General features: G+C 49.9%; 1 protein-coding gene across 1 annotated transcript in view; it reads left to right on the top strand.

Moving 5' to 3' along the window:
* Window positions 1–25,856, top strand: part of DCDC2C (doublecortin domain containing 2C) — a 43,411-nt gene extending 17,555 nt beyond the window's left edge. Inside the window, exons 5-10 of the mRNA XM_040238845.1 lie at window positions 1,379–1,516; window positions 3,477–3,519; window positions 12,934–13,060; window positions 18,300–18,400; window positions 19,813–19,881; window positions 25,728–25,856. Coding sequence (XP_040094779.1) covers window positions 1,379–1,516; window positions 3,477–3,519; window positions 12,934–13,060; window positions 18,300–18,400; window positions 19,813–19,881; window positions 25,728–25,856 — 607 coding nt within the window. The remainder of the gene's footprint in view (window positions 1–1,378; window positions 1,517–3,476; window positions 3,520–12,933; window positions 13,061–18,299; window positions 18,401–19,812; window positions 19,882–25,727) is intronic.
* Window positions 25,857–26,263: the final 407 nt, after the last annotated feature.

Genomic DNA, 26,263 nt, shown 5'->3' with positions numbered 1-26,263 from the left:
GCTGGTGAGCTGTGAGCCCTCTGGGGGACGGACACCGACTGTCCAAGGAGACAGCAGGAGGGGAAGGGGGTTCCAAGCCCTGTCTCCCACTGGAAGCCCGGGGCTCCACTCCCAAGGCGTCTCACCACTCTCGCCTGTCTGGGGGTCTCCTTCTTGCCCCTCCCGGTGACCCAAGGCAGCAGGGCCAGGAGCTGCCCTGGTTGGAAACAGATGCTCAGGCCCCATCCTGGGCTCACAGGATCAACGCTTCCAAGGCGGGGGCCCAGCCGCTGTGTGTGAGCCAGCGCCTGGGCTGGTCCCGTGCTCGCTGGGGTCTGGGGGTGTGCGATGGAGGGAGGGGTGGGTCCACGTGTCCTGCTCCCGTCTCTCGCCTCCGCTCCTGTGCCCGCTGCAATTGGGGGTAAGCATGTCCTCGACCCCAGCTCTGCGTCTCCCCCCGGTGAGGTGCTTTTCCTCTATCACATCCCATCCAGAGCAGCCAGCTGAGTGCTGCCAAACAGCGCTCACCCCACACTGCCACCCTCCGCTCACTCTGAGTAAGCGAAGAATTCCAGGTTCGTGATTCAGTGTTCAAGCCCTGTCCCAGCTGTCTGCAGAGGCCCCTTCCGCTGCCTCACAGGTTTCCCTCCTTCCCATGAGGGACTCCTATGCACCCTTCAAACCCCTCTGCACATTCTCCCACTCCAGTGAGGCCCACAGTCGCTTGTGGTCTTTCTCTCCTCAGAGCACTGGCACTTTGCCCTTCTCTGGTCCTACTTGTCTCTCCAGGTTTTGTACACCGCTTGACTCTGGGGAAGCAGTGACTTTCTTATTCATATTTTTATCCAAGGCAATGCCTAACTCATTGTCTTGTGCTGAACAGATGCTCAACACTGAGTTAACTGAATGGTTTCTTAAACGAATGAATGAGTGCATTAATGCTTGCCGGAAAGAGTGCAGAATAAAAAGCAGACATATTGTAGTCTTTCGGTGCTTATAAGAAGGCGTATTGTTTTCTAATAAATGCCAGGTTTTTGTCAAGTATTGTTACACAATATAAGCCAATTTGTATTCATTTTAGTTGTTATAGTTAAAATCAATTGAACAACAACCTACAGCTTAAAGTGTTCTTCTCAAGGGCCTTTGAACACTTGTACATAATTAAAAATATACTTTAATTTAAAAATCTAAAAATGGAAAGCAAGCCTCACCCTGGCAGAGCCGCCCCCTCAGGGCTCAGCGTGTTCGGATCGCGTTTGCTCAGAGAGCATCAGGCCGGTTACTCCCCGTGTGGTCCACACGCCAGTCATGTTCTCTCCTGGACGCCCCTTCTCCCCATCCCCAGCCCTGACATCACAGCTCTTAAATCTCCAGCCCATTGCTCTTTCTTTATCCGCAGACTGTTTACAATGAATGGACATCTTTTGGACAACCCTAAGGATTTGCAAGACAACCATTTTTATGTGGCTGCAGGACTGGAGGCCTTCAAGAATTTCCCTTACTGGAAGTCCCCGAAGGTGCCGAGTGAAGTCCAACAGTGAGCACTCTCTGTTCCTTTTCCCGCCTGGTGAAACCTGCCCTTTCCCTGGCACCTCCCCTCACGTGGCCAGTTCCATTCAGGGAGTTCCGTCTCTGCGACCCCATGGACTGCAGCATGCCAGGCCTCCCTGGCCATCACCAACTCCTGGTGCTTGCTCAAATTCATATCCATCGAGTTGGTGATGCCCTCCAGCCATCTCATCCTCTGTTCAGGTATCTGCTGTTTTCTGAAATTTGATCTTCTCATTTTATATGTGATGCAGCTTTGGATTTTCAGAATCTTGGGCATGAAGAAACCTCTGCTGCTGGGGAGAGTCACAGCGAGGCGAGGTCCCATGTCGAGAGTGCTGTCTTTCTCTGGGTGCCTGGGGTCACAGAGGTCAAGGGTCTAAACGTGCAAGATGGAGGCGGTCCCAAGCCACTGTCCTGGTAACCCGCCCTCCACCTGACAGTTTGTTGTCTTAATTCGACTTGCTTTTCCTTTTGTAAAGCAGTGTGTGCGGGGGGCAGCCTCTCCTGGTGAACAAAGCCATGGTTTTACAGTAGATCCTGGGCCTGAGCAACAGGGAGCCCCGGGAGTGTGGGTCTTTGGTCGTGGAGGAGGGGCTGGGAGGAGGATGAGACGGCAGGGGCTGTGGTCCCGTCCCCTGAGAGCGTGTGGCAACTGTCCCTCACTCCCGGGTGGCATCTGGAACAGGGCAGGCAGGCACCTGAAGAGGAGGCCCCTGCTCTCCTGTGGGCTCCGTTCTGGGGGACGGCCGGGGTCTTCCCTGAGGCAGAAGAGCCCGGCGGCGGCACTCCGCTGCACAGCCGCACCCTGCGTCCATGCTCCTGAGGACGGAGCGGGCTGCTTCTGCAGAGAGCCCTTCTCACTGTTCCCGGTCCTTAAGGTGATGAGATAGGTGGTTTGCGTCCATCCCCAGGGCAGAATGGTGCTTGACCCCTCCGTGAATTTCCACGTCCCACCCAGCTTGCTTCTCAGGCTGTATTTGTGTGAAAACCCTCCGTGCTCCGAGCTCTACATATCAGCCTGTAGATTCCAGTCCCGTCCACCCTTTCTGAGTTTACCGCCAGATGCAGACACCGCCCTACGGGTCTGGGGCACTCAGGGTCATGACCCCGGACAAGCTCTGAGTGTCAGACTCCCGGTGTCGTCGGGGCGGCCCCAGGCTTGCAGGAGGCTGCCTGCGGGATGGAAGGCCCAAGCTGTGTGCCGATCCAGCTCCTCACGTTTGGCCCCACAGGAAACAGGGGGGACTGGGCTTGGGGCTGGCTTTTGTCCCCAGTTGTGCTGGTCAGTTGGGGGCATTTGAGTAAAACTCTCGTGTCCCGAGCCCGGGTTCTCTACCAGCCCAAGGAGAGCAGGAAAGCTGGTTCCGCACATCCTCTCAAGGGCTGTGTGAAGAAACAGCGTTTGCAAACATGATTAAACAACCGTCAAAAAAATTCAGATGTTAGGGTTCCCATCCCCCCTGCCCTGAGAGCGTATAAAGGCTTTAGGGCAGAAAGGAAAAGAAAGTGACACGCTCAGTCATGTCTGACTCTTTGCGACCCCATGGACCAGGCTCCTCTGTCCATGGGATTTTCTAGGCAATAGTACTGGAGTAGGTTGCCATTTCCTTCTCCAGCGGATCTTCCCGACCCAGGGATGGAACCTGGGTCTCCTGCATTGAGACAGACGCTTTACCATCTGAGCCACGGGGGAGGTTTAGGGCAGAAGGTGCCTATAAATGTGCTGCCCTTGTGTCAACCTTGGATCAACCACTACCCACCCTGGGAGGGGGGTGCTTTCTCTCCCTGGAAGCTGATGCTGTTAGGAGGCTGTGTCCTCTGGGACAGTTAGCTCCTTCCTCGTGGTGGTCAGTGTCTCCTGAGGCCAAGGCAGTAGTCAACATTTTTATTCAGATGTTTTTGGTGAGCTTTAAACATTTCAAGCTTGATTCTCTTTTGTTTTTCAGAAAGTACACAGACATGGAGAAGCATTCACGAAGAAAGAAAAAAGTAAGTGCCTCTTAACAAAGGACAAAGGACAGCTGTCATCACCCCCGGGGGGCTCTTCAGTGTATCAGTCTGTTCTCTTCTGAGTCAGGCTGCCAGCCCTTGGGTTTGCTCTCCTGGTGGGGCGCTTTCCTCCTCTAAAAGACCCTGGTGTCCTTTAGCATCAAAAAGGACGCAGGACAGGCTGGCTCTGCTCCTGTCGAACGAGCTTCTGAGCACAGGCTCCCTCCTGGGAACAAGGCGAGCAGGAGATCGGGGTGAACCTGGGGCCCAGAGTCCAGGCCTGGGAGGCACGTCAGGGGTTCGTGCCAGAACAGAGTGAGTGCGGAGATAAAAAGATGCACAGGTCTTATGGGATCTGCCAGGAGGACCAAAGGTGGGCCTGGCTTGGCCTGGAGGGAGCTGGGAGCGGGTCTTAGGTAGACGTGACAGCTGGAGGAAGTGTGTGTGTGTGTGCACGTCTGTATGTGTTCATCTAAACACAATTTGTTATTGCAACACAAAGCATGGGACAAGGGAGGCAGGTGGAGGCCAGATCCTGGCGACCTGCACAGGCCCACCTGTTCATGCGATGACCGCATATTCCAGACCAGCTCCTGGAGTCACTGCGGCAGTGGCTGTGCTGTTGAATGCCTACTGTTTCCTTCCTTCCCGGCTGGCCTGCTTGAGTCCTGACCCTCTGGAAGTGGCTGGCCTTGGGAGCTCTTGAGTTATCAGTCGACTCTTTCCTGATAGCAGGCTGCCAGCCCTAGGGTTTGCTCTCCTGTGGCAGCTCCTATTTCATACCCACCGTCTATCACCTCCCTGAAAGCCGCTCCGGCTTCCGTACCCCCGGGACCACCTTGCGTTCACCTGGGGCAAGCCTAGCCTTGGGATCCCACTCTCACTCCATCTGTACCTGCCCTGGAGGAGCTCAGACTGATGGCAACCCTGAACTGGGCCTCTTCACATTGACTTCATGGCCACAATCCTTGCCCAACCGGCCTGCATTGAAAAAGCCTCACTGCTGAAAAAAAAATACTTTCTGAGTATATTTTGCTAAATGTTGTTATGGAGCTTTGCACATCTCTTCCTAGGTGGGACGAGCCTGGAATACCTCTTTGTCCTGCTGTCTGGCTTTTGGTGTAAAGGTTTCTCTGATTTGACTCTGTTGTTATTTTGGTAGCTTCTTGAGCTGAAGGGTCATCTTACTTTTGTCTCTCTAAGGATTGCACTGAGTGTTAAATGTCTGCTGGATGAGTGGGTGAGCATCACCAAGGACACAGACATGATAGCTGTGATTCTGCCCTCGGGGTACGCTCCGTCTAGTGGGGACAGGCACATGGACTTGAGCTGTGACACACGCTTCGTATAAATGAGTCGTGTGAATAGGATGCTGCCTGGTGGGAAGGGAGGCAATTAGCAGGTGGAGCTCAGCAAACGAGGTTCAGGCTGTGACTCAGAAGGGCCAGGTCGTCCGGGAGGCAAATAGCACAGGATGCGAGCTCTACGGGGTCATTGTCTGCCGCCTTCCCCGGGATTTCACACGCTGTGTGGGCACTGGCTTCTCAGCGATGGCTCTTATTTAGTGTGAACGGTGCCCATTTGAAATCCCACACCTTTGTGGTTTTGGATGCCGCTGAACACACAGATGCTTGGATCCACCTGCTGAACCCGCAAGGCGGGTTTGCAAGTACGTGCTTCTGTTGTGTCCTCTTTTCACTGGTTTGCTGTTTTGGCTTTGGCTCCTTATAGGAAGGGATGTAGTTTTCTTTTCACTGTACATTTAAAACTGGTCTAAAATTGAGCACGTTTCTTCCAGCGTATCTGCATTTCCTTTCCCCTTCTGGAAATCTATCATTGCAAAGATAATGGGTTTCGATGAGGGTATTTAATACTTTGGACTCCTTAAACAGAATGATTACCAACATGGCATAAACTGCAATGCAAAAACGTGTTATTTAAGAAAAATTAGATCTATCGTGCATGCAGCAAGCACGTTTTGTGCTATTAATAGAAGACTAAAAGTCTTAGGAGAAAATAAACAGCACTGGTTTAGCAAAGGCTGATACACCTGCCAAGGGCTCTGCGTTATGCGTCATCTCTCGTGTAAAGGCCCACGTGGCCCGTTAACCTCAGAACTGAGCCCCGAGGGGCCCTGGCCCCATCCGAGGACTGGACTGTGTTGCCGAGAATGGAAACTGCTCTGCACGCTGGCCCCTTCCCTTTGGCTGCAGGAGCCTGGATTTAGGGCTCGTCACGGCAACTATCTTAGGCTAAACACGTCTGTTCCCTTAGTGGTTCCCGATTTTCCACTTCTAGCTTGTGAAGCCTTCATTTATTTTCTGTGTGAGCCATCTCCACATCCTTCTGGAAAGTGAGCGGAGGAAATTTAAAAACCCACCCGGAAGCCCAGGACTGCCCTCAGTGGGGACATCACCCTGCGGTGTGTGAGGGGCTGTCCTGAGCCCTCGGTTGTCTGCCCGTTCTAAGGGTGTCAGCTGGGCGGAGTAGCGACTCTTGGTAAGACTGAGAACTGAGTTTTCTTTTAAACCTGCAAGCGGCTTTTTAAACCAGTTTAAAAAATTGAAGTATGGTTAACTTCCCGTGTTGTGTTAGTTTCAAGGGAACAGCAGAGCGATCCCATCATATGTGTATATGTGCCTATGTTCCTTTTCAGAGTCTTTTCTATAATAGGGTATCGCAGGATACTGAGGATAGTTCCCTGGGCTATACTCACTGTCTCGCGCTAGATTCCCCTGTGCTTACTGTTTATCTGTTTTGTAGAGCAAAGCATCATATCTTAATCCCAAACTGCTAGTTTATCCCTCCCTCCTCTTATCCCCTCTGGTAACCATGAGTTTGTTTTCTATGTTTGTGAGTCTATTTCTGTTTTGCAAATGAGTCAATTTGCATCATTTTTTAAAGTTTCCACGTATCAGTGATATCTTATGATATTTGTCTTTCTCTGACTTGCCTTAATAGGATAGCCTCTGATAATATGAGAATGTTCTGTATGTTTGTTCCGCACGATAATGAGAATCATAATAATATGATAATCTGAAAAATCTCCATCCATATTGTTCCATTGTACGCATGTACCACGTTGTTCCGAATCCATTCATCTGCTGATGGACGCTTAAACTTCTTCCATGTCCTCACTACTGTAAGTAGTGCTGCTGTGAACACTGGAGCGTGTGTCTCTTTTCAGGTTAGTGCTTCCTCTGGATGTGTGCCCGGGAGCGGGACTGCTGAGCCGTGTGGCCTAAATCTGCACATGTGTAGTGCGTTTTGTTTTAGTGCGTTTGATTTTTGTCTCCAGCTTCATGTGCTGGAGATAACAGATGAGCCGCATGTGAGTGTCTGCCAGTGGAGTGCAAGAACGTGAAGTGGTCGTGACTGTCCACACCCGGGAACTGGACTCTGCTCCCTGGTCTAGCCCAAGCCTGCTGTCATCCCCGAATCCACCAGCATCAACCCTCCCTCCACCAACAACTCCAGGAGGGCAGCCAGCCACCCCTTTGATTTTCAGATGCGCCCGTGCCTCTCCATCAGCACGGCCCCAAAGAGTCGGGAGGACACAGTGCCTGTGAGGGAGAGTGGGGTGCAGGACGCGGGCTGGGAGGGCAGGTGAGACACCTGTATTCATGGGGCTCCTGACCTCAGCAGTGAAGTGAAATGAACAGGCGCACACTCGAGAATCACTGCTAGGGATGGAACGCCGTGTACGGACTGAAGCTGCAGCATGAGTAGAAACAGCAGAGGAGAGGCCCTTCCCGAGGCTGCCGGACCCCCCAGCCGACGGCATGAGGGGCAGCAGTTGGGTCTGAGACCTGCTGTGCGTCACTGGTTCTGTGACGAGCGTTCTCCCGTCTTCCTGGCTCCGAGACGGCGTGCGTCTTAGGCTGATGCCTCTTGGCCGTCGTGTTGCGGGTTCATTTGTTGTCACGGTGAACTTGACCACAGCCGCTCGCTTTACTGTCTTTCCAGTTGAGGGGTGCCTGGCTGGCACTGCGCATGGTGAGCTTAATTGCTGTGTAAATGTCCTCGAGATGATTCTGCTGTGATTCAGAATTGATGTGGACTTCTATGCGCGTTTGCTTTTAGTGGGTATTTTCTTCAATTCCATATGCTTTTGTAAAACAACAGCCAATTCATTTATGGATGCAGAAAAGGGAGATGACCCATACATAGCTGAGCTACCAGTTTCAATAACCTGTTACTATGCAAAGAGCCATCATCTAAAAACCGAGGAGCTTATGACGACTCTTGACAAGCCAGCCTTTGGGCTTGCCTTGTGGCTCAGCTGGTAAAGAACCCGCCTGCAATGTGGGAGACCTGGGTTTGATCCCTGGGTTGGGAAGATCCCCTGGAGTAAGGGAAAAGCTACCCACTTCAGTATTCTGGTCTGGAGAATTCCGTGGACTGTAGAGTCCATGGGGGTCTCAAAGAGTCGGACACTGCTGAGCGACTTTCACTTCCAGTGACAGTGATTCATTATTTTTCTAGATTCTGTGGGTTGGCCGAGTGGGTCTTGGGTTGGTTCCACCAGGTGCTTAGGAGGCTGCATTTAGCTGGAGGGTCCGCTGGGCTGGGGGCCCTCTACGGCCACGTCCCCACTTCTGAAAGCTGGCACTGGTGATTGGCTCCTCTGTTTTCCTTTCGGCTTCCCTGGTGGCTCAGGTGGGGGAGAACCTGCCTGCGACACAGGAGACTCAGGGACCCAGATCCCGGGTCGGGAACATCCCCTGGAGGAGGGCACGTCTCCCCCACCGGGATTCTTGCCTGCAGAATCCTATGGACAGAGGAGCCTGGCGGGCTACAGTCCGTGGGGCTGCAAATAGTCAGACATAAGTAAGCATGCCCACACACACTGCTTCCCTCCACGCGGTATTGATAATTATCTGTGTCTAAATAGTTCCTAAAGGGCTTTTTTTCAGGCTGTAGAGGAAAAAACATCTGGGTAATAAGGAAGCACCTCAACGTGGCTTAAGTGGCAGCTTAACTTCTTTATTACTGACACAGGAAAGAACCATGTGTCTTACCGATTTTTGGCATCGCGATTCAGTAAAATGGGAAGGAAAACCGTGAGAAGGAACGTGGGCATGCCCAGATGACCGGGGAGTAAGAGGAACTGGGAGAAGTCAGGAGTGACTTCAGGGTTCCCAGGGCAGCGGTGGTGGATGGCGATCAGGAGCTGGGACCTGGGCCCCTGGGGAGGGAGGATGCAGGTGTTGGTGTGTGAGGAGGTGCTTTGCTCCAGATGACCACGTCTGCCACACAAGAGGGAAGGGGCGGTGTGAGATCATATCTGTGCAGAAAAGTATTGTTTCAGTTTTGTTTTGATCAGAAAAAAGCTTACTGCAGGGCCAAGCAAGGAGAACGAATGGCTTGCGCTCAGAAACCCTGAACTCCCCACAAAGTATTGTTGATGTCAAACAGAATTCTGTATGATCTGCAGCAGAGGACAAGCCTGCTCCCATGTTTGTCTGGGGTTATCCGTGTGGATTCTTTAATGAGGCAAAAGATGAACCTTCTCTGGATCTAATTGGGTGCCTAGGAAGTGGGTGAGACCTTCTCCACATATTATGACAACAGATTTCCTTCCTTATAGCCAAGGACTCCCACCCAGGGAATGCCCAAGGCTTTAAGAGCAAGTGTGCTGGACTCTGATGTCCTCAGTTGGAATCCTGGCTCTGGTGACCAGTGGCAAGACTTATCACCACTGACCTCGCAAGGTTTCCATCGGTGAAAGCTGATTCCCCCCCTTTCATTCTTTTCCCTCCCACAGGATTCCTGGCATCAAACTTGCTTCCAAGGGCACAAATTTCTAATTTAAGCTAATGTAGATACCTTAACAGGGTATTAAAAAAAAATTGAAGAGCAAAGCTGTTTGCTTCTTATATCTTGATTTCCGTTGAGAACAAAATGAAAGAGTTTATCTTAATTTAGTGGAATTTTAAATTGCACTGTTAAAAATGCCTATTTCTGAGAGAATGACAAAAAAAATCATAATTAACACACTTGAGCTGATTGAACCATACTTGGGACACAGCCAGCCTCATTTGATTGGCTTAGTTCACTTACTGTCCGAGGCACATATTTGGACATTTGAAAATATGTCCTTAGGACCCTGCTGATACCTGAACTCTTTTTTTAAAAGTTGGTTTTCTCTTTGGTTGCTGGTGCGGGCTTTCTCTAGTTGCGATGAACAAGGGCTGCTCTCAGTCGTGGTGCTTGGGTTTCCCGTTGCGGCGGCTTCTCTCGCTGCGAGCGCAGTTCTAGAGTCTGTGGGCGTCAGCAGCTGTGACGCTTGGGCTTCGTTTTCCCCACAACATGTAGACTCTTCCCAGACCAGGGACTGAACCTGTGTCCCCTGCTTTGGCAGGCGGATTCTTAACCGCTGGAGCACCACGGAAGTCTTAGGAGCCTGCCAATGCCTTAAATGGTCCAATTAACTTGAACCATGACTCTATTAGTCCAATGAAAGTAACTGAAGGCAGCCACTCCGATTTTGTTACAGCAAATTCAGTTTTGTAGCACCTGCATTTACTGTGCAGGAGACAGAGACATGGGTTCAACCCCTGGGTCGGGGAGATCCCCTGAAGAGGAACGTGGCAGCCCACTCCAGTATGCCTGCCTGGAGAACCCCGAGGACAGAGGAGCCCGGCAGGCTGCGTTCCATAGGGTCACAAAGAGTCAGACACCACTGAGTGACTTAGCACACACACATGTGTCTTCCAAAGATGGTATCTGTTCCCTTCCAGAGAAGTGTGGTTAATTTAACAAGCACTTAAAATCGGGTTTGTATATTAAAATGATATATGGTGCAAGTCTCCATAAAATAGTAGTTACTGAGCATTGTATTTTATCATATCCACAATCAGAATGTTCATATTACCTGTTTCTCTTTGGCCATAAAACTCAACTGTTGGTAAGCAAATAGTAAGAACCGAGAACAGCACTGGAACCCAAGTGTGAGTGTGTGTGGGCGCCCGACACCCACGCTGTAATAACCAGGTCCAGACTGTGAAGTTCAGCGTGAGATAAACACTCTGGAGCTGACATTTGCAGGCTGACGCGGTCAGGTCCACACAGCGTCACAGGGCAGTCAGGCAGCGCTTGTTGCCATCTTCCGGCAGCCTGGGGCTGCAACGCTCAGGTTCAGCTGTTAGCGAGTCTTCTGTGTTAGCAATGCCCAAAGCCGAGCCTGGTTTGTTGATGGAGGTCTTGACCCGCTTTGGAACCAGGACATTCAGTGGGGAGCCAGAGAAATGCCTTTCCCCAGGAGGCGTGTTGTTCTCCCCCGAGGGTGGATCGCCTCTGAATTGGTTGTCACGCTCGTCAGTTAGTCCTGGTCTCGTTCGTCCCAGGTGACCTTCGGAGGCTGCGTTTCACGTGTTGGATGACCCGTTACGTGGCATTAAAACAGCTGGATTGGGTATGGCAGCTCTGCAGGAAAATATTACTTCTCAAAACACCACACAGTAGTAAGTGCAGTGTTCCTCAGGCTTATTTTCCAAAAATGCTTTTCATAGGAGGGCTTCCCTCGTAGCCCAGTAGGTGAAGAATCTGCCTGCAACGCAGGAGACCCGGCTTTGATTTCTGGGTCGGGAAGATCCCCTGGAGAAGGGACAGGCTACCCACTCCAGCATTCACGGGCTTCCCTGGGGGCTCAGATGGGAAAGAAGCCGCCTGCAGTGTGGAGACCTGGGTTCGATCCCTGGGTCGGGAAGACCCCCTGGAGAAGGGACAGGCTCCCCGCTGCAGTGCTCTCGCCTGGAATTCTCTGGACTGACTGATGGCAGCTCTGCAGGATAATATTATTTCTCAAAACAGCACAGAGTAATAAACTCAATTTGCCTCAGGTTTATTTTCCAAAAATATTTTTAATAGGAAGAAAGATGAGGGAAATTGAAAGCAGAGTTGTGTAAATATTTTGTTGTTTTTCTGGGCTGGGTCTGCAGTCGAGTTAGGGTCCACAGAGCACGTCATGGTATGGAGACCAGATTGGAGCGTGGATGGTGGATTAGCTAGAAGTCTGTGTCAAGACCTGTTTCTTGAACGCGGTGACTGTCCCGCGGTTCTACAAGGGCTTCTGTTTCTACTGTCAGGAAACCCCCCAGTGGTGTGAATGGGGCATGTGTCCGCCTTCACCTGCCACCCTGCTGCCCCAGGAGCTCCTGGGGTGCCGGGAGCAGGCGTCTGACCGCGATGGGTGTGCCTTGCTCTGTGCTGTTTGTCCAGCATCGTCTCTACTTTTGTGCCCTTGTGATGAGGGGATGGGGGAATATTTCCTTGTCATTGTCCTCTGAGTGCTATTTCAGAGATAATAAGCTCAATATATGGTGTCTTTATCTTAGAGGCCAAAGATGGAAAACGCTTGTGACAAGGAGATGTGAGTCATGCCAGGAAGAACCAAGCAAGCTTTCTAAATCCCAGCCTCTAGCTGCCTCCAAGACACAAACATCATATACCATTTTCTGTTTCTAAAACCAACTGTGCCAAGGCCTTGCCTCCTACACTTATGAACACAGTTTCAGCTTGCAGGAGAGCCTCCTAAAATAGGTAGAAAGATTTTGCGTGGTGCCTATATGTGGCTGAAGGACTCTTTTCACACTGTAATTTCCACAAGGACGAAACCCCTGGAACTGCATAATACACAGATAGTTTCATATATAAACGGTGCAAGTTCATGGTTCTAGCTTGACATTTTCTTAAGTGACATAGAGAACTCACAAGAAGTATCTATTTGTATAGTTTTGCCTGTCTTCACTTCCAAATACTTCAGTAAAGAAGCAATAAAGGAGAACTAAAAAAGCTGGTTTGTATGTAAAGAAGGGGTAGAATTGGAATGGTGCTCAGAATTCGCTCATCTCACACTGTGATCTGGTTATGCTTTGTATTATAGTTTATAGTTTTTTGGTTTTTTTTTTTTTTTTTAGAAATCTGAGTTCCCCTCAGTTGTAAACTGAACACGCCTCCCAGGCATTTTTTTTTTTTTTTTTGATTAGAGATGCTCCATCCTGCCCTGAGGGTCCAGTGGCGGCCATTTGGTGGTCGTTGGGGAAGCACTTTTTTGGAGGCTAGCAGGAGTGTCTCTAGAGCCCTACAGACCTGCCCCCACCCCACACAGGCCTTCCTCGCGCAGGCGCACAGCCCCTTCACCTGGAAAGAGAACCACTTCCCTTCCCGCCGAGGTGCTGCTCCCGGTGTTCCTCGGAGGAGGGACAGTATTTTCACCACTTTACAGAAGAGAAATGTAGCGACGGCATGGTCCAGATGGTGTGAGAAGGGCGGCCTCTTGGAGGTGCCTGGGTCCTCTCCCACAAATCACCTGAGGAGCGTGCACTTTCCCTGGCTCTTATCAAAATAACCGATTAGATGGAGTGTACACATCCATCCTAACGTGCTTTTTATTTTTCGTTTCTACCTTAGGAGGATCCCAAAGTGAAAGACACTCATAAACAGGACAGCATTTCACCCAAAGCACAGGATTCTGTGTTTTATGCCAAAGAAGGAAAAAAGAAACCAAAGGCAGAACCTTTGATCCAGAGTGGGGCAGGTAAGGTGAAATTCCGTGCGGCTGCTGGCAATTCAGAATGCTGCCGGGCTGAGAACACGCTTTTCCAGACCGATTTCATCCGCAGAGACGTGACTGGCAACGATCTGATTTCCAAGCCTGCCTGTAACTGTCTGACTTCTTGATGCCTCGGTTAGCGGTAGAGCTGTGGTGAGGGGAGTGAAGAAGCAAAATCCCACACTTGAGGGCCGTGGGCTTCTCCTGTCAGGAAGCCCAAGATGAACACAGGACGTGGAACTCATTCTGTTGTCTCTCTGGACGTCAGGGTGGGCATGTTTTCCCTGAAGGGCCGTTGACACAGAAAACAACCAGCAAGCGTGTCAACCTTTTGAGGGAAATGTGAGCGTAAAAGGCGTCTGAACCGTTTGGAGTGTGAGAGACTTTAAAAGACGAAATTTCAGAAGTGATTCTAAAAGGAGATAATTTAAATACACCCCTCGCAGTCCCACTCTTAATTTTAGTGCTATTCCAAAACTACAACCGCTAGTACCATCGGCATCACTACGGATAGTACCAGCATGGGATCGGGGTCCCGCTGGCGTCTACCCTCCGCCAGCGCTGCCATCGGGGTTCCTGTCGGCGCCGCTGGGCAGCGGCCACCGGCGCTGTTGCTGCCACTGCTACTGGCCTGGCACTACGGCGGTTAGCCCGACTGCTACTGCTGCTGTTAGCACTAGGGGCGCCACCATTGTGAGTGCTACCGGGGCTACCACTGTTGGCCCGACTGCTACTACGCTCACTCCTGCTACTGTTACTACCGTTATCAGTATTACGGTCACCACCACTGTTAGCACTCCCGGTACCACGATCAGTGCTGCCGTTCCTGTTAGTGCTCCTGATGCTCCTGTCATTCCTGCCGCTGTTACTGCCATTGCGAGCACTGCTTTTACCGGTATTATCACTGCTGCTGCTACTACTGCTCTTACTTTTACTGTTACTACCACTGTTAGTGCTGCTGGCACCACTACGGTCAGGGCTGCTCTTAGGGTCACTGTTAGCACTACTGTTACAACTGTTACTGGTGCTACTGTTACTACTGCTATTAGTATTGCTGTTACTGTCACTGTTAGCACTACTGGTACTACCATTATGAGTGCTACTGGTACTACCATTGTTAGCACTACTGTTAGTACTATCATTACTGCTACTGTTACTACGATTATTCAGTTCAGTTAAGTCGCTCAGTCCTGTCCGATTCCGACTCCATGAACCACAGCACGCCAGGCCTTCCTGTCCATCACCAACACCCGGAGTCCACCCAAACCCATGTCCATTGAGTCGGTGATACCATCCAGCCATCTCATCCTAAGTTGTCCCCTTCTCCTCCTGCCCCCAACCTTTCCCAGCATCAGGATCTTTTCCAATGAGTCAGCTCTTCCCATCAGGTGGCCAAAGTATTGGAGTTTCAGCGTCAACATCAGTCCTTCTAATGAACACTCAGGACTGATTTCCTTTAGGATGGACTGCTTGGATCTCCTTGCAGTCCAAGGGACTCTCAAGAGTCTTCTCCAACACCACACTTCAAAAGCATCAGTTCTTCAGTACTCAGCTTTCTTCACAGTCCAACTCTCACATCCATACATGACCACTGGAAAAACCATAGCCTTGACTAGATGGACCTTAGTTGGCAAAGTAATGTCTCTGCTTTTGAATATGTTGTCTAGGTTGGTCATACTTTTCTTCCAAGGAGTAAGCGTCTTTTAATTTCATGGCTGCAATCACCATCTGCAGTGATTTTGGAGCCCAAAAAATAAAGTCAGCCACTGTTTCCACTGTTTCCCCATCTATTTCCCATGAAGTGATGGGACCGGACGCCATGATCTTCGTTTTCTGAATGTTGAGCTTTAAGCCAACTTTTTCACTCTCCTCTTTCACTTTCATCAAGAGGCTCTTTGCTTCTTCTTCACTTTCTGCCATAAGGGTGGTGTCATCTGCATATCTGAGGTTATTGATATTTCTCCCACCAATCTAGATTCCAGCTTGTGCTTCTTCCAGCCCAGTGTTTCTCATGATGTACTCTGCATAGAAGTTAAATAAGCAGGGTGACAATATACAGCTTTGACGTACTCCTTTTCCTATTTTGAACCAATCTGTTGTTCCATGTCCAGTTCTAAGTGTTGCTTCCTGACCTGCATACAGATTTCTCAGAAGGCAGGTTAGGTGGTCTGGTATACCCATCTCTTTCAGAATTTTCCACAGTTTATTGTGATCTACACAGTCAAAGGCTTTGGCATAGTTAGAGCAGAAACAGATATTTTTCTGGAACTCTCTTGCTTTTTCAATGATCCAGCAGATATTGGCAATTTGATCTCTGGTTCCTCTGCCTTTTCTAAAACCAGCTTGAACATCTGGAAGTTCACGGTTCACATATTGTTGAAGCCTGGCTTGGAGAATTTTAAGCGTTACTTTACTAGCGTGTGAGATGAGTGCAATTGTGCGGTAGTTTGAGCATTCTTTGGCATTGCCTTTCTTTGGGATTGGAATGAAACTGACCTTCTCCAATCCTGTGGCCACTGCTGAGTTTCCCAAATTTGCTGGCATATTGAGTGCAGCACTTTCACTTCATCATCTTTCAGGATTTGAAATAGCTCAGTTGGAATTCCATCACCTCCACTAGCTTTGTTTGTAGTGATGTTTTCTAAGGCCCACTTGACTTCACATTCCAGGATGTCTGGCTCTAAGTGAGTGACCACACCATCATAATTATCTGGGTCATGAAGATCTTTTTTGTACAGTTCTTCTGTGTATTTTTGCCACCTCTTCTTAATATCTTCTGCTTCTGTTAGGTCCCTACCATTTCTGTCCTTTATAAAGCCCATCTTTGTATAAAATGTTCCCTTGGTATCTCTAATTTTCTTGAAGACATCTCTAGTCTTTCCCTTTCTGTTGTTTTCCTCTATTTCTTTGCATTGATCGCTGAGGAAGGCTTTCTTATCTCTCCTTGCTATTCTTTGGAACTTTGCATTCAAATGGGTATATTTTTCCTTTTCTCCTTTGCTTTTGGCTTCTCTTTTTTTCACAGCTATTTGTAAGGCCTCCTCAGGCAGCTATTTTGCTTTTTTGCATTTCTTTTCCATGGGGATGGTCTTGATCCCTGTCTCCTGTACAATGTCATGAACCTCATCCCATAGTTCATCAGGCACTCTGTCTGTCAGATCTAGTCCCTTAAATCTATTTCTCACTTCCACTGTATAGTCATAAGGGATTTGATTTAGGTTTTATTTATTTGATTTAGGCATTATCAGCACTGATCTTGCTATTATTACTACTGCTACTGTTACTACTGTCATTAGTATTACCATTACTACCACTGTTAGCGCTACTGGTACCACTATGATTCGTGCTGCTGTTACTACTGCTGTTAGCTCTGCTGTTACTGCTATTATTAGCACTACTGGTATTGCTGTCGCTGGTATTACTGTACTATTACTGTTAGCACTGCTGTTACTATTATTATTAGTGCTATGGTTACTACTGTTATTAGTATTACTATTCCTGTTAACACTATCATTACTAGTATTATCCGTGCTCCTGTTACTACTGATATTAGCTTTGACGGGGGGCCAGGTGCTGAAGAAGGTGCTTCTGTGGCCGTGTTCCCTGTAGGTGTGATGGATGCTTAGGAGACCCAGTCCCGTGGCTGGCTATGGAGAGAGAAGAGAGTGGCTGGAGGCAGGGGTCCCCTTGCCTTCTCCACAGCATCTGACAAGTTCGAAAGTCCTTTCTCTTAACGCTGTCCTCTCCCTCGGCTCTCGGTACCACACAAAACGACTTCGGTTTTCTCCTCTTTGCTCGCTGCTTCTTAGCTGCCACACAAAACGACCCCGGTTTTCTCCTCTTTGCTCGCTGCTTCTTAGCTGCCTGTGTTTGCTTCAAGCCATAGTGCCGGCTGTTTCCCTGGCGTTTTCCTCTGGCTGCCCCCCCGCCGCCGCCCCCGTGCTCCCCATCCCAAGACAAGGCATCGTCCTGTGGTGCACCAGGCTCTGGTCTGGACATGCAGGGTGCTCAGACACGCTCTTTCCAGCCACGGAGCTTGCAGCCTGGCAGGCCAGGCAGATGCACGAGCACCGAGGTCATCCTGAACTGAACCACCCTCTGAGGCTATCACTGAGCCTGTTGAACCTTTATGACCTGAAACTCTGTAGTATATTAGTGGCAATAGAAAATTTAAGCACTGAGTAAAGCCTCTCTTGGGAAGACATACCCTGTGGGCGTGGCCCGGGTGGCCAGGCGCAAGGCATGCCCTCCCTCTGGGAGGGGTGCGGTGTCCTAGGACTCACACTCCGGCTGTCACCCTGCTGGACTGAGGGCCTGGGAACACTCTCTGTCTGCAGCGGGCCCTCTGGGTTTGTTTGAGGACTGCCATGCGTGTTAATATCAAAGGCACAGCTAGAGGAACCTCTGGGATGCGGTGGGTCCTGCCTCTTTCCTCTCCTCTTCTGCACCTCATCCTCCAGCCCAGGGTGTGGGGGTGGCTCTTCTCGGCCGGGGGCTGGAGGGGGCGAGAATGGGCCCGTGGGGGAGAGTCCAGGACTCTCGACCAAGGAATGGGGCGGGCTGGGAGCACAGCCTCCCGTTTTGGATCATTAGCTCATCAGCGTCCGCATCTGTGTCTCCTTGGATGTTGAAGGAACTGCCTGGGCCACTTCTTTCTCTTTGCTGTCATCTGTTGATCAGGATGAGGATAAGCTTTTCAAGAGTCTTGGGATTTTGTAAGCTTTTAACTCATCCCACTGTAATGCTAATTACATGATTTTATCTGCCAATTCAGTTGAGTGGCTCAAATATACAGCTTCAACCCCTGCCTGGTTAAATCCAGTTCTTGAATATGTTTTGAAGGCGTACATCTGTGTGTCCTTAAAGTCTGATGCTGATGTCTGGCAGCTGCTTTTCATTTGTTTCTAGCTGAATGAGCCGGACACACACGTGTCGCACGCTCACTGTGTTTGTCTCTGGCCTGAGGCCCATGAAGGGTGGGACACAGGGCTGACCTGGACTCCCAGGGCCTGGGACCTTTGTGGACACAGTGCAGATGTCGAGGGACACCAAGCCCAGCACCTGGCCTAAAGCAGAATCGGGGCAGTGGGGAAACGGAGGTGGTGTGCAGGGCTGCGGTCCCAGTGTCACAGGAGGCTCTGAGAAAGCTGAGCTGAAACTCTGGTTTGGGTCAGAAAAGGCCCAATGCACGTCAGCTTGAAGCCACTGTGTTATTTTCCTGCAGATGGTGACGTGTTTAAAGCGCAGACTCCGAACCAGGAGACCCAAGGAGCCCCGGAAGTCAGGGAGGCCCCAGACGTGCACTTGGAGCTCCCTGTGGACAGGGTGGGTGGCCCTTCCCCCTGCCTGCATCCCCAGCCCCTCCCCCAAGCTCTCCCTGGCCCCTCTAGAATGTTCTTTGCCCCCTGCGGTTAACACCCTTCGGATCCAGTGCCTCCCATTTGCCTGCTCACCTTTCCCCCAAGAATCGCCTGCTACCAGGACCCTCTGGTCAGCCATCTAGGTTTGGGACCGCACGCTCTGCCTTGTCATTTTTTGGTTCCTGTCTTTTCCCCGCTGAGCTGCAAGCTCCACACCAGTGGGATGGTCTGCGTTGCTTACTTGTGTAGCCCCTGTTCCCAGCAGAGGGCCTGGCAGGTAGGAGGCTTCTAGGAATCACTGGTGGAGAGACGGGATGAATGATGTCTTCAGACCCTGTGGTCGGGAACCAGGGACCTGTCCCTTCCCAGCTTCCGGCTCTCCAGCCTCAGCCTCCTGTCCCTGTGGTGAGGTGGCATCACCGAGCCAGTCAGCACGGGCACCAAGTGATGTCGTGCACGTGGAAGCGCCCTGTCCAGGGAAGCCCTGCATGGCCCCCGGAGGAGAAGAGCGGACAGATGAGCTGGCCGAGGGGCTGACCTCGAGGCCAGGCTCCTGCACAAGAGCAGAAGCCAAGGGCTGCCCATCCAGGATCAGCTGGCAGGAGCTGTCGGGCCCTCAGGGCTCAGCACTAGCATCTGTCGGGTCACTTGTCCCCTCACTTTAAGTCAGGTGTGGCTACATGAGCTGTCATCCCCAATGACACACGACGTGTCCAGGCAGAGGCCTCAAAGGCCAGTGTGCACTTGACCACGTGCCCTTTCTGCCTCTGAGGTCGTGGGAGCACCAGGGGTTGGAGTCTCCTGGCTGGCTGACTTTGGGAGGCCCTCATCTGCCCCAGGATCTCTGGCGGGAGCCTTTGATTTTGACCCCAGAATACGCAATTTTCCCGGAGCGGAGGGGGGGCCCAGGGCACCAGCTGCAGCAGCTTGCTGCCTTTTGCCAACAAGCCTTGACCACCAGGAAGGTGCTGACACAGAGCAGTGTGCCCACGGCCTTGGAGCGAGCAGGGCCAGGCAGTCTCTTGGACCCGGAGGAGCGTGCTGTTCGGGGTCCCCACGGGTACCCTGGGAATTGCAGAGGGTCTGCAGTGACCAGTCTCTCCTTTTTACCCAAAGGGCATTTGCAGTGTTTCTTAACATTTTTCCCCAGCAATTTTATTACAGAGGTTGGCATTCTTTGGCGCAGCCAAAGGTAAAAACTCAGAGCAGATTCCACCCTGGGTGTGAAGAAACCTCTGTGGGATAAAGGGTGGCTTTCGTCTCTGCCCATACAAGCGTCAGGAGGTCACAGGGCTTCACCCGCTCTTTGCGGCTTGGAAGGACTGTGATGCTGGTTGACTGTGACTAAACCCAGCGTGTGGTGTGTTTTCTCCCCAGAGACCAGCCGAGATCGTCAAAGATGCTGAAGAGACACACAGACACACGTGTGATTTTGAAGGCAACAGGGTGAGTTAATTCAACGTTCGTTTTGTACCGCCCAGCCTAAGTCTACAGCACCTCTTCCTCCTTGTAACATGCTGGGTGGAGCGCCCATTGGATGGGCAACGGTGGGAGAGCCAAGTCTCCCCAGGGTAGAATCGTTGGACCAGAGTGTGTGTCTTCCGGGAGGGCTGTACTCACCTTAGGTCTCTTGTGTGTCGGAAACTGCAGGCGTAGTGTTCATGGTTCCACACTAATCCTAATTGCCCTTTGCTGTATTTCCAGTCACAGACTGAAGAGCTTTTCCCCCAATGACTCTCAAGATGTGTCTTTAGAAGTGGGGAAGGGGAGGGGAGCCGTGGCAGCCAGTGTGGGAGGCTCCATTGTTCTGAGGACCCCGGGGCGTCGGTTTTGCGGGGTGTCAGTGTGGTGTAACGGCAAGTCTTGGCTGAGGTTGCGTGTGGCACAGGCTCTGGAGTGGCAGTGTGAGCTAGCTCAGCACGCTCTGCCTGGCCTGGGTTTTCTCTCTTTCCCGTCCAGATGCCTCAGATCTGCCATCGGTGCACGCAGCCTGTTTCTTCCTGTCGTAAGTGATGAGATTATGTGACTGATCTGGTACTGGGAAAGCAAAACTCATGGCCTTCTATTGTAACTTTTCTAATCGAGATATATTTGACAACTAAAGACTGTCTATTTTTAAGGTGAACAATTTTATTGTTTTCGACTGTGAAATGGTCACCATAATCTAGCTGATCAACAGAGACGTGTGTGTGCAGTGAGAACATTCAAGACAAAATTCTCTTTAAATGTACAGTCCATGGAGCTGAGAAACAGATTTTGTTTTAAGATTTGTTTTAAAAATTCTATCCCTAGAATTTGTTTTAAAAATTCTATCCCTAGATTTTTTTTTAAAGGTGGCTTCTTCTTAAATTCTTGGTCCCAGGCAGGAGGTTGTGTAACACACGCCGGGTATAGAGTCCGAGTGTGTTCTGATGACAGGATATGAGCCAATCCGCAGGATGACGGCCCTGCAGGCGACTGTCTCCTGCTCTGAAACTTGCCCTGCAGTGTCCAGGCTCCACGCGTGGGAAGGGGGAGCGGTGACTCCAAGGTGGGGGACTGCAAGGTGCTGGAGCGAGTCGGCCCCTGGTTCTTGCACGTCGTGGAAAGGGGTGTTTGTGGGAAAGGACGTGGGTCCTCAGGAAGCTGGTTCAGGTTTTTCAACCTGACCAAGTTTATAATCTGAAACGGACGGCTAGAGGGACTAATCTTTCAAATGACCCTTTTTCCTTCCTTACAGTCTTAACTATTTCTGACCAGGAGGCAGCATTCAGGGAAAGACACGCTATGTCCAGACACTTAGGGAAGCCTTTCAGATGCAGGAGGGGGGTGTTTATGAGGATGCTCACGGTGGGTGACGAGTATAAGGCTGTGTCTGGGGTGGGAGGGCTTTGGTCCCAGGGCGCTGGGTGACCAGGGGCCAAGGGTCTCCTGCTTGCCTTGGGGCCCTGGAGGAAAGGGCGCTGTTAGGATCCAGTCGCGGAATAACGGAATGTCGCGGATTAATGGGAACACGGCATCCGTGTTTCATCTGAACTGAGTTTGTGCCGTCGCCTGGAGGTCTGCACACTGTCAGAATCCATCTCTGCCTTACTGACTTGTTCTGTAGATACATCTCCTCTGGTCTCCAGGGCAGCTTGTGTATTAGCCGCTGACTTCAGGCAAGAGACAATTGCTTAGCACATATCAAAGTGACTTTCTCAGTGCCAACAATATCACTGGAGTAATGGCAAACACAAGCACCTCTTTTGTTCATATCTGGGCTAAGGACCTGAGCTTTGGGGCAGGAAGATGATAAGGAGCCCAAACAGGATGACTTAAGTCGGGCAGAAGGGCTGGATGAGGCCGACACATCTCCATGGAGCTCTGCCCGGGGGGCGGGCACAGTGCGGGGACTTGCATCCCAGCTCAGCCACACGTGACTCTTCCAGGTGGCATCAGCCCCGCTTTATAGACTCAAACCCAGCGAGACGGAGAAATGTGAGCAAGTCTACCACGCCAGCAGTCAGAAAGCAGGGTGCTGGGCTCTGAACCCTGCTTCGAACGCTCTAGAGTCGGTCTCTCCTTCTCCCCAGGGAGCGGGCTGGCTGCGTCCTGCCCCTCAGAGGGCCCACTCCCCGCACCGGGCTTCCAGAACGGGCGCTCTGTGGCGCTGGGGGCTGTCTTCCTCGTGTGCGAGGCTTGCAGATGTCTGAGTCCTGTCGGGTGCTCACGACTCGTCTCGGCTCCAGCACGAGATGATAAAAAACCCCACTGGTGTGAAAGGCCTCTGAGGTTGAAGGTTGTCAGCCCTGAAATCTAGCCCATGTTCTTATGGGATCACAAGGAGAGCAAGCATTGTATAAGCACTGCAGTAGCTAGTAACGCTAATGAAAAGAAGTAATACTCCACACTTCTGGCCGAGAGGCTGCGTGACCTATCTGCTCTCAGTGGACTGGGGTTTCTCTTGGCATCGCATTTATCTGTTCATTTGAAAAATCGACCTTGTGATGTTTATTCAATGTTGGAGATATAGGTTTCTTAGGCATGTGGTTTCGGGCTTGATCACCCTCCCCAAACTGGTTGTGAAATCCTGAGGGGCTGATATGCGTCCTTTATGGAGTCTAGGACAGTGTCTTATGCACAGTAGGTCCTTCATGAATTCTATGGAATTGCTTCACCTTGCCTGTGACTCAGTTGCTTAAACCGAACTGTGTGATCCTGGGATAAAATGGTAATGACCGTGCTAAGCTGTAGGATAGCATATTGTTATGAACAAAACACAAGAAAAGCTATGACCAACCTAGATAGCATTTTGAAAAGAAGAGACATTATTTTACCAACAAAAGTCCATCTAGTCAAAGCTATGGTTTTTCCAGTAGTCATGTATGGATGTGAGAGTTACTAAAAAGAAAGGTGAGTGCTGAAGAATTGATGCTTTTGAACTATGGTGTTGGAGAAGACTCTTGAGAGTCCCTTGGACTGCAAGGAGATCCAACCAGTCCATCCTAAAGGAGATCAGTCTTGAGTATTCATTGGAAGGACTGATGCTGAAGCTGAAGCTCCAACACCTTGGCCACCTGATGCAAGGAACTGACTCCTTGGAAAAGACCCTGATGCTGGGAAAGATTGACTGCAGGAGGAGAAAGGGACGACGGAGGATGAGACGGTTGGATGGCATCACTGATGTGATGGACATGAATTTGAGTAGGCTCCCGGAGTTAGTGATGGACAGGAAGCCTGGAGGGCTGCAGTCCACGGGGTCACAAAGAGTTGGACACGACTGAGTGGCTGAACTGAACTGATAAACAGTATTTAGAAATACGTATTATGTTTCTGATGTTGGATCACAAGGGTTTCTGTTTCATTTTGGAAGTTTTTAGGATAAAGCATATTAATATATAGCATGAGACTCGCTGTTCTGTTTATTTTGTGCTTAATTCATCAGACCACTGAGTTCAGGGGTGTGAAGTGCGTTTGCAGTGGAGCACAGCTACATCCTTAGGACACTTTAGATACGTTAGTTACCGTCAGGACAACTTTGCCCACACCTGACACGTTAAAAATATTTTCCTTCTTAAAACGTTGGGATCTTATCAATGTTAATTAGCTAATATCTTCTGTGAATTTATAAAGATGATGTGTGTACTTTCCCCCTTTATCTATTTCAAGCTGTGTTCCTGACACATGTTTTTAATTAAACTGGGTGCTTGAGAACTGTCAGAATCGAGGTGGGCTGCAATCTCTCCCGTTCTGCTCGTGGCTGATTTGTTTGGATCCATCCATTGTAAGGCATTTTACATGCAAGCAGGACTTCTTAACGAGTGCTGCCTGCTAAGTTTGTAAAGCCTTGTCTAAAGTTTAGCAAATATTCAGTCCCTTTACAAAGGAATGTGAAGATGAAGTCACAGACCATGTGTTTAGGGCTCTCTGGCCTGGCAGCGATTCTGCACGCTGGGAAGAGTTCAGAGTGCTCTGCAGGCAGGTTTGCAAAGGAGTTGTCCAGCCTCTGGGACTCTAAGCCTTTATATCTAACTCTGAGATATGGGTTGTCAACCTTTTAATTGATTTTTTAAAAGTTTTTCCTGCCTTCAAAAAGGTTATCTGTTTAAACATGTCCTGGATAATTTTGTGTATCCCTGGAGTGGGAGGGAGACAGGTTGACGTTAATACTTTGGGTGCTCTCCATGGAGGTTATTCTGGCACTTTCTACTGCCTTTTGGCCACTTGATTCGAAGAGCCAACTCATTGGAAAAGACCCTGATGCTGGGAAAGATTGAAGGCAGGAGGAGAAGGGGACGGCAGAGGATGAGATGGTTGGATGGCATCACCTACTCGATGGACATGAGTTTGAGCGAGCTCTGGGAGCTGGTGAAGGACAGGGAGGCCTGGCGTGCGGCAGCCCATGGATCACAAAGAGCTGGACAAGTTGTATCTGAACAACAACCTCATCACTGCCATCTCAAGTTTCTCCCGCCCTCCAAGGCTCCTTACTAAAACCAACATCCTCATTAAGCTTTCTGGATCCTTCAGCAAGAGGTGGTAGCTCTTCCTCCATGACCCCCAGTGGCGTTTTGTTTGTATTTCTTACACCATCTGAATCACAGGTTGGCTCTTCTTAGAGTTATTTGAGCGCTTCTCCTGTGTCCTCTGACAGAGTAAGTTTTGTGAAGAAAGACTTTTATTTTACTATATTCTTAACAACTCTCGCATCACCCGGCACGCAGGAGTAACTGGTCTTGAATCTGATCAAGAACCTTGAGCACAGTAGATGCCTATTGTGTAGCTGGCCTAGAGGCAGGGCTGTGGCAAAGCTGGGACCAAGACGTGATTCCCAACAGAGAGGACTAAAAATGAAGCCGGATATGCAGTGAGTCTCCAGAGACTACGTCTTCAGAAGTCACCGAAGCTTTGACCTTTCTGTAAGTGAAGATTAAATCCTCTTCGGAAAATACCATAAAGTCAAAAGTCAGCCAAAATATGGAAGAAACTATTTGCAAGGCAAGTTTTCTTAATTTACAAAGAGTTCATTAAGTCATTAATATAATCCCATAAAAGAAAGGTAAATGAGACAGGAATTTCACAGAGAAGAATACAAATCAATGAAAGATGTAAGAAAATATATCAATGTTATTCCTACTTAAAGAAATACAAACAAGAAATGGTGAGTTTATTTTAAAAATCAGGTTGACAGTTTCCAGGGCTGGGATGATGCAGGGAGGTTGAAATGCTTCTTAACAGGGTCAAAGGTAGATGGTGCAGCCTTTTGGGAAAGGAATTTTGCTCTTTCTATAAAAATTAACTCTGCACATGTTTTTAAACCATCATTCCCATAGCTAGAAATATCCCACAGATATAAATAAATCCCACAGATATAATATACTCAGAAATAGAAACAAATGAGAAATTCATCCTTTGGGGTTGGTTGATTAATTTATGCTTCATCCATACAATGGAAAACACTGCAGCTGTAGAAACAATGAGATAGACACGTGTGTGCTGAGCTTGGGGGCTCCAGAATATTAGGTGAAAAAAATCAAAGTGCGACTGGGCATATAACATTCTGTATTTTGTGTAAAAATATGTAACAAGGTGCACACAAAAATGAGTTTAGAGTGGGGAATGGGTAGTGCCTGACCAAACGGAAGGGAAAGAGGATCCCAGCAGTGGTAGCCAGGATGGTCAAGGCTTAGACCCAACCCCTGAGTGATATTTGTAACAGGAAAGAATCTGGCCCAGCCAGGAAGGTGAGAGGAGTTTGGGAGATTAAGGATGTATTTGACAATATCCTCCTTGTGGATAGTTGATTGCTACGTTTATTTTTTTAACAATAGGAGAAAGAAGAAGAAAAGCTTTATGAAGATAATGAAAGGAAGGTTTGTATCAACAGATTCTGTAATTTTGTCTCCTATTCTGAAGACCGACCTAACAAGATAATCAAAGGATTCCCGTTAGAAATATAACATCTGTGTCTCCATCATCCACCATAGCTCTGTTCCCTAGAGGCAGAAAACCAACTCAGAGGAAAGGAAATGTGAAGACATTTCAAGCAGGTGGATGGATCCGCTGTAAAAGCAGATAGAATACAGGGGAGGGGAGACTCCTTCAGGGTCATGTATCAGGAGATGCCTCCCCCCACCCCAAGTTATCTGCCTTCAGGCACCCAGAGACACCCCCCAGGGTTGTCCAGGGAGCCAGGAATGCTCCATGCTGTCAGGCTGAGGATGAACGTGTCACAGGCTGGGGACGTCAGGGGAGGACGGGCTCCCAAACCACGAGGCTCCCGGCCCCTGGAAAGGCAGGGCTCTGGCCGAGCAGCCGGCCCCCCGTGGCGGGCGATGGTGCGTCCGGCTCCATGGCGTTCCTCTCC

Source organism: Oryx dammah, unplaced genomic scaffold (genome assembly GCF_014754425.2).
Source record: "Oryx dammah isolate SB20612 unplaced genomic scaffold, SCBI_Odam_1.1 HiC_scaffold_1, whole genome shotgun sequence".
NCBI lineage: Eukaryota > Metazoa > Chordata > Mammalia > Artiodactyla > Bovidae > Oryx > Oryx dammah.
Note: the sequence above shows the minus strand (reverse complement) of the source record. Positions and strands in the feature narration are given on the sequence as shown.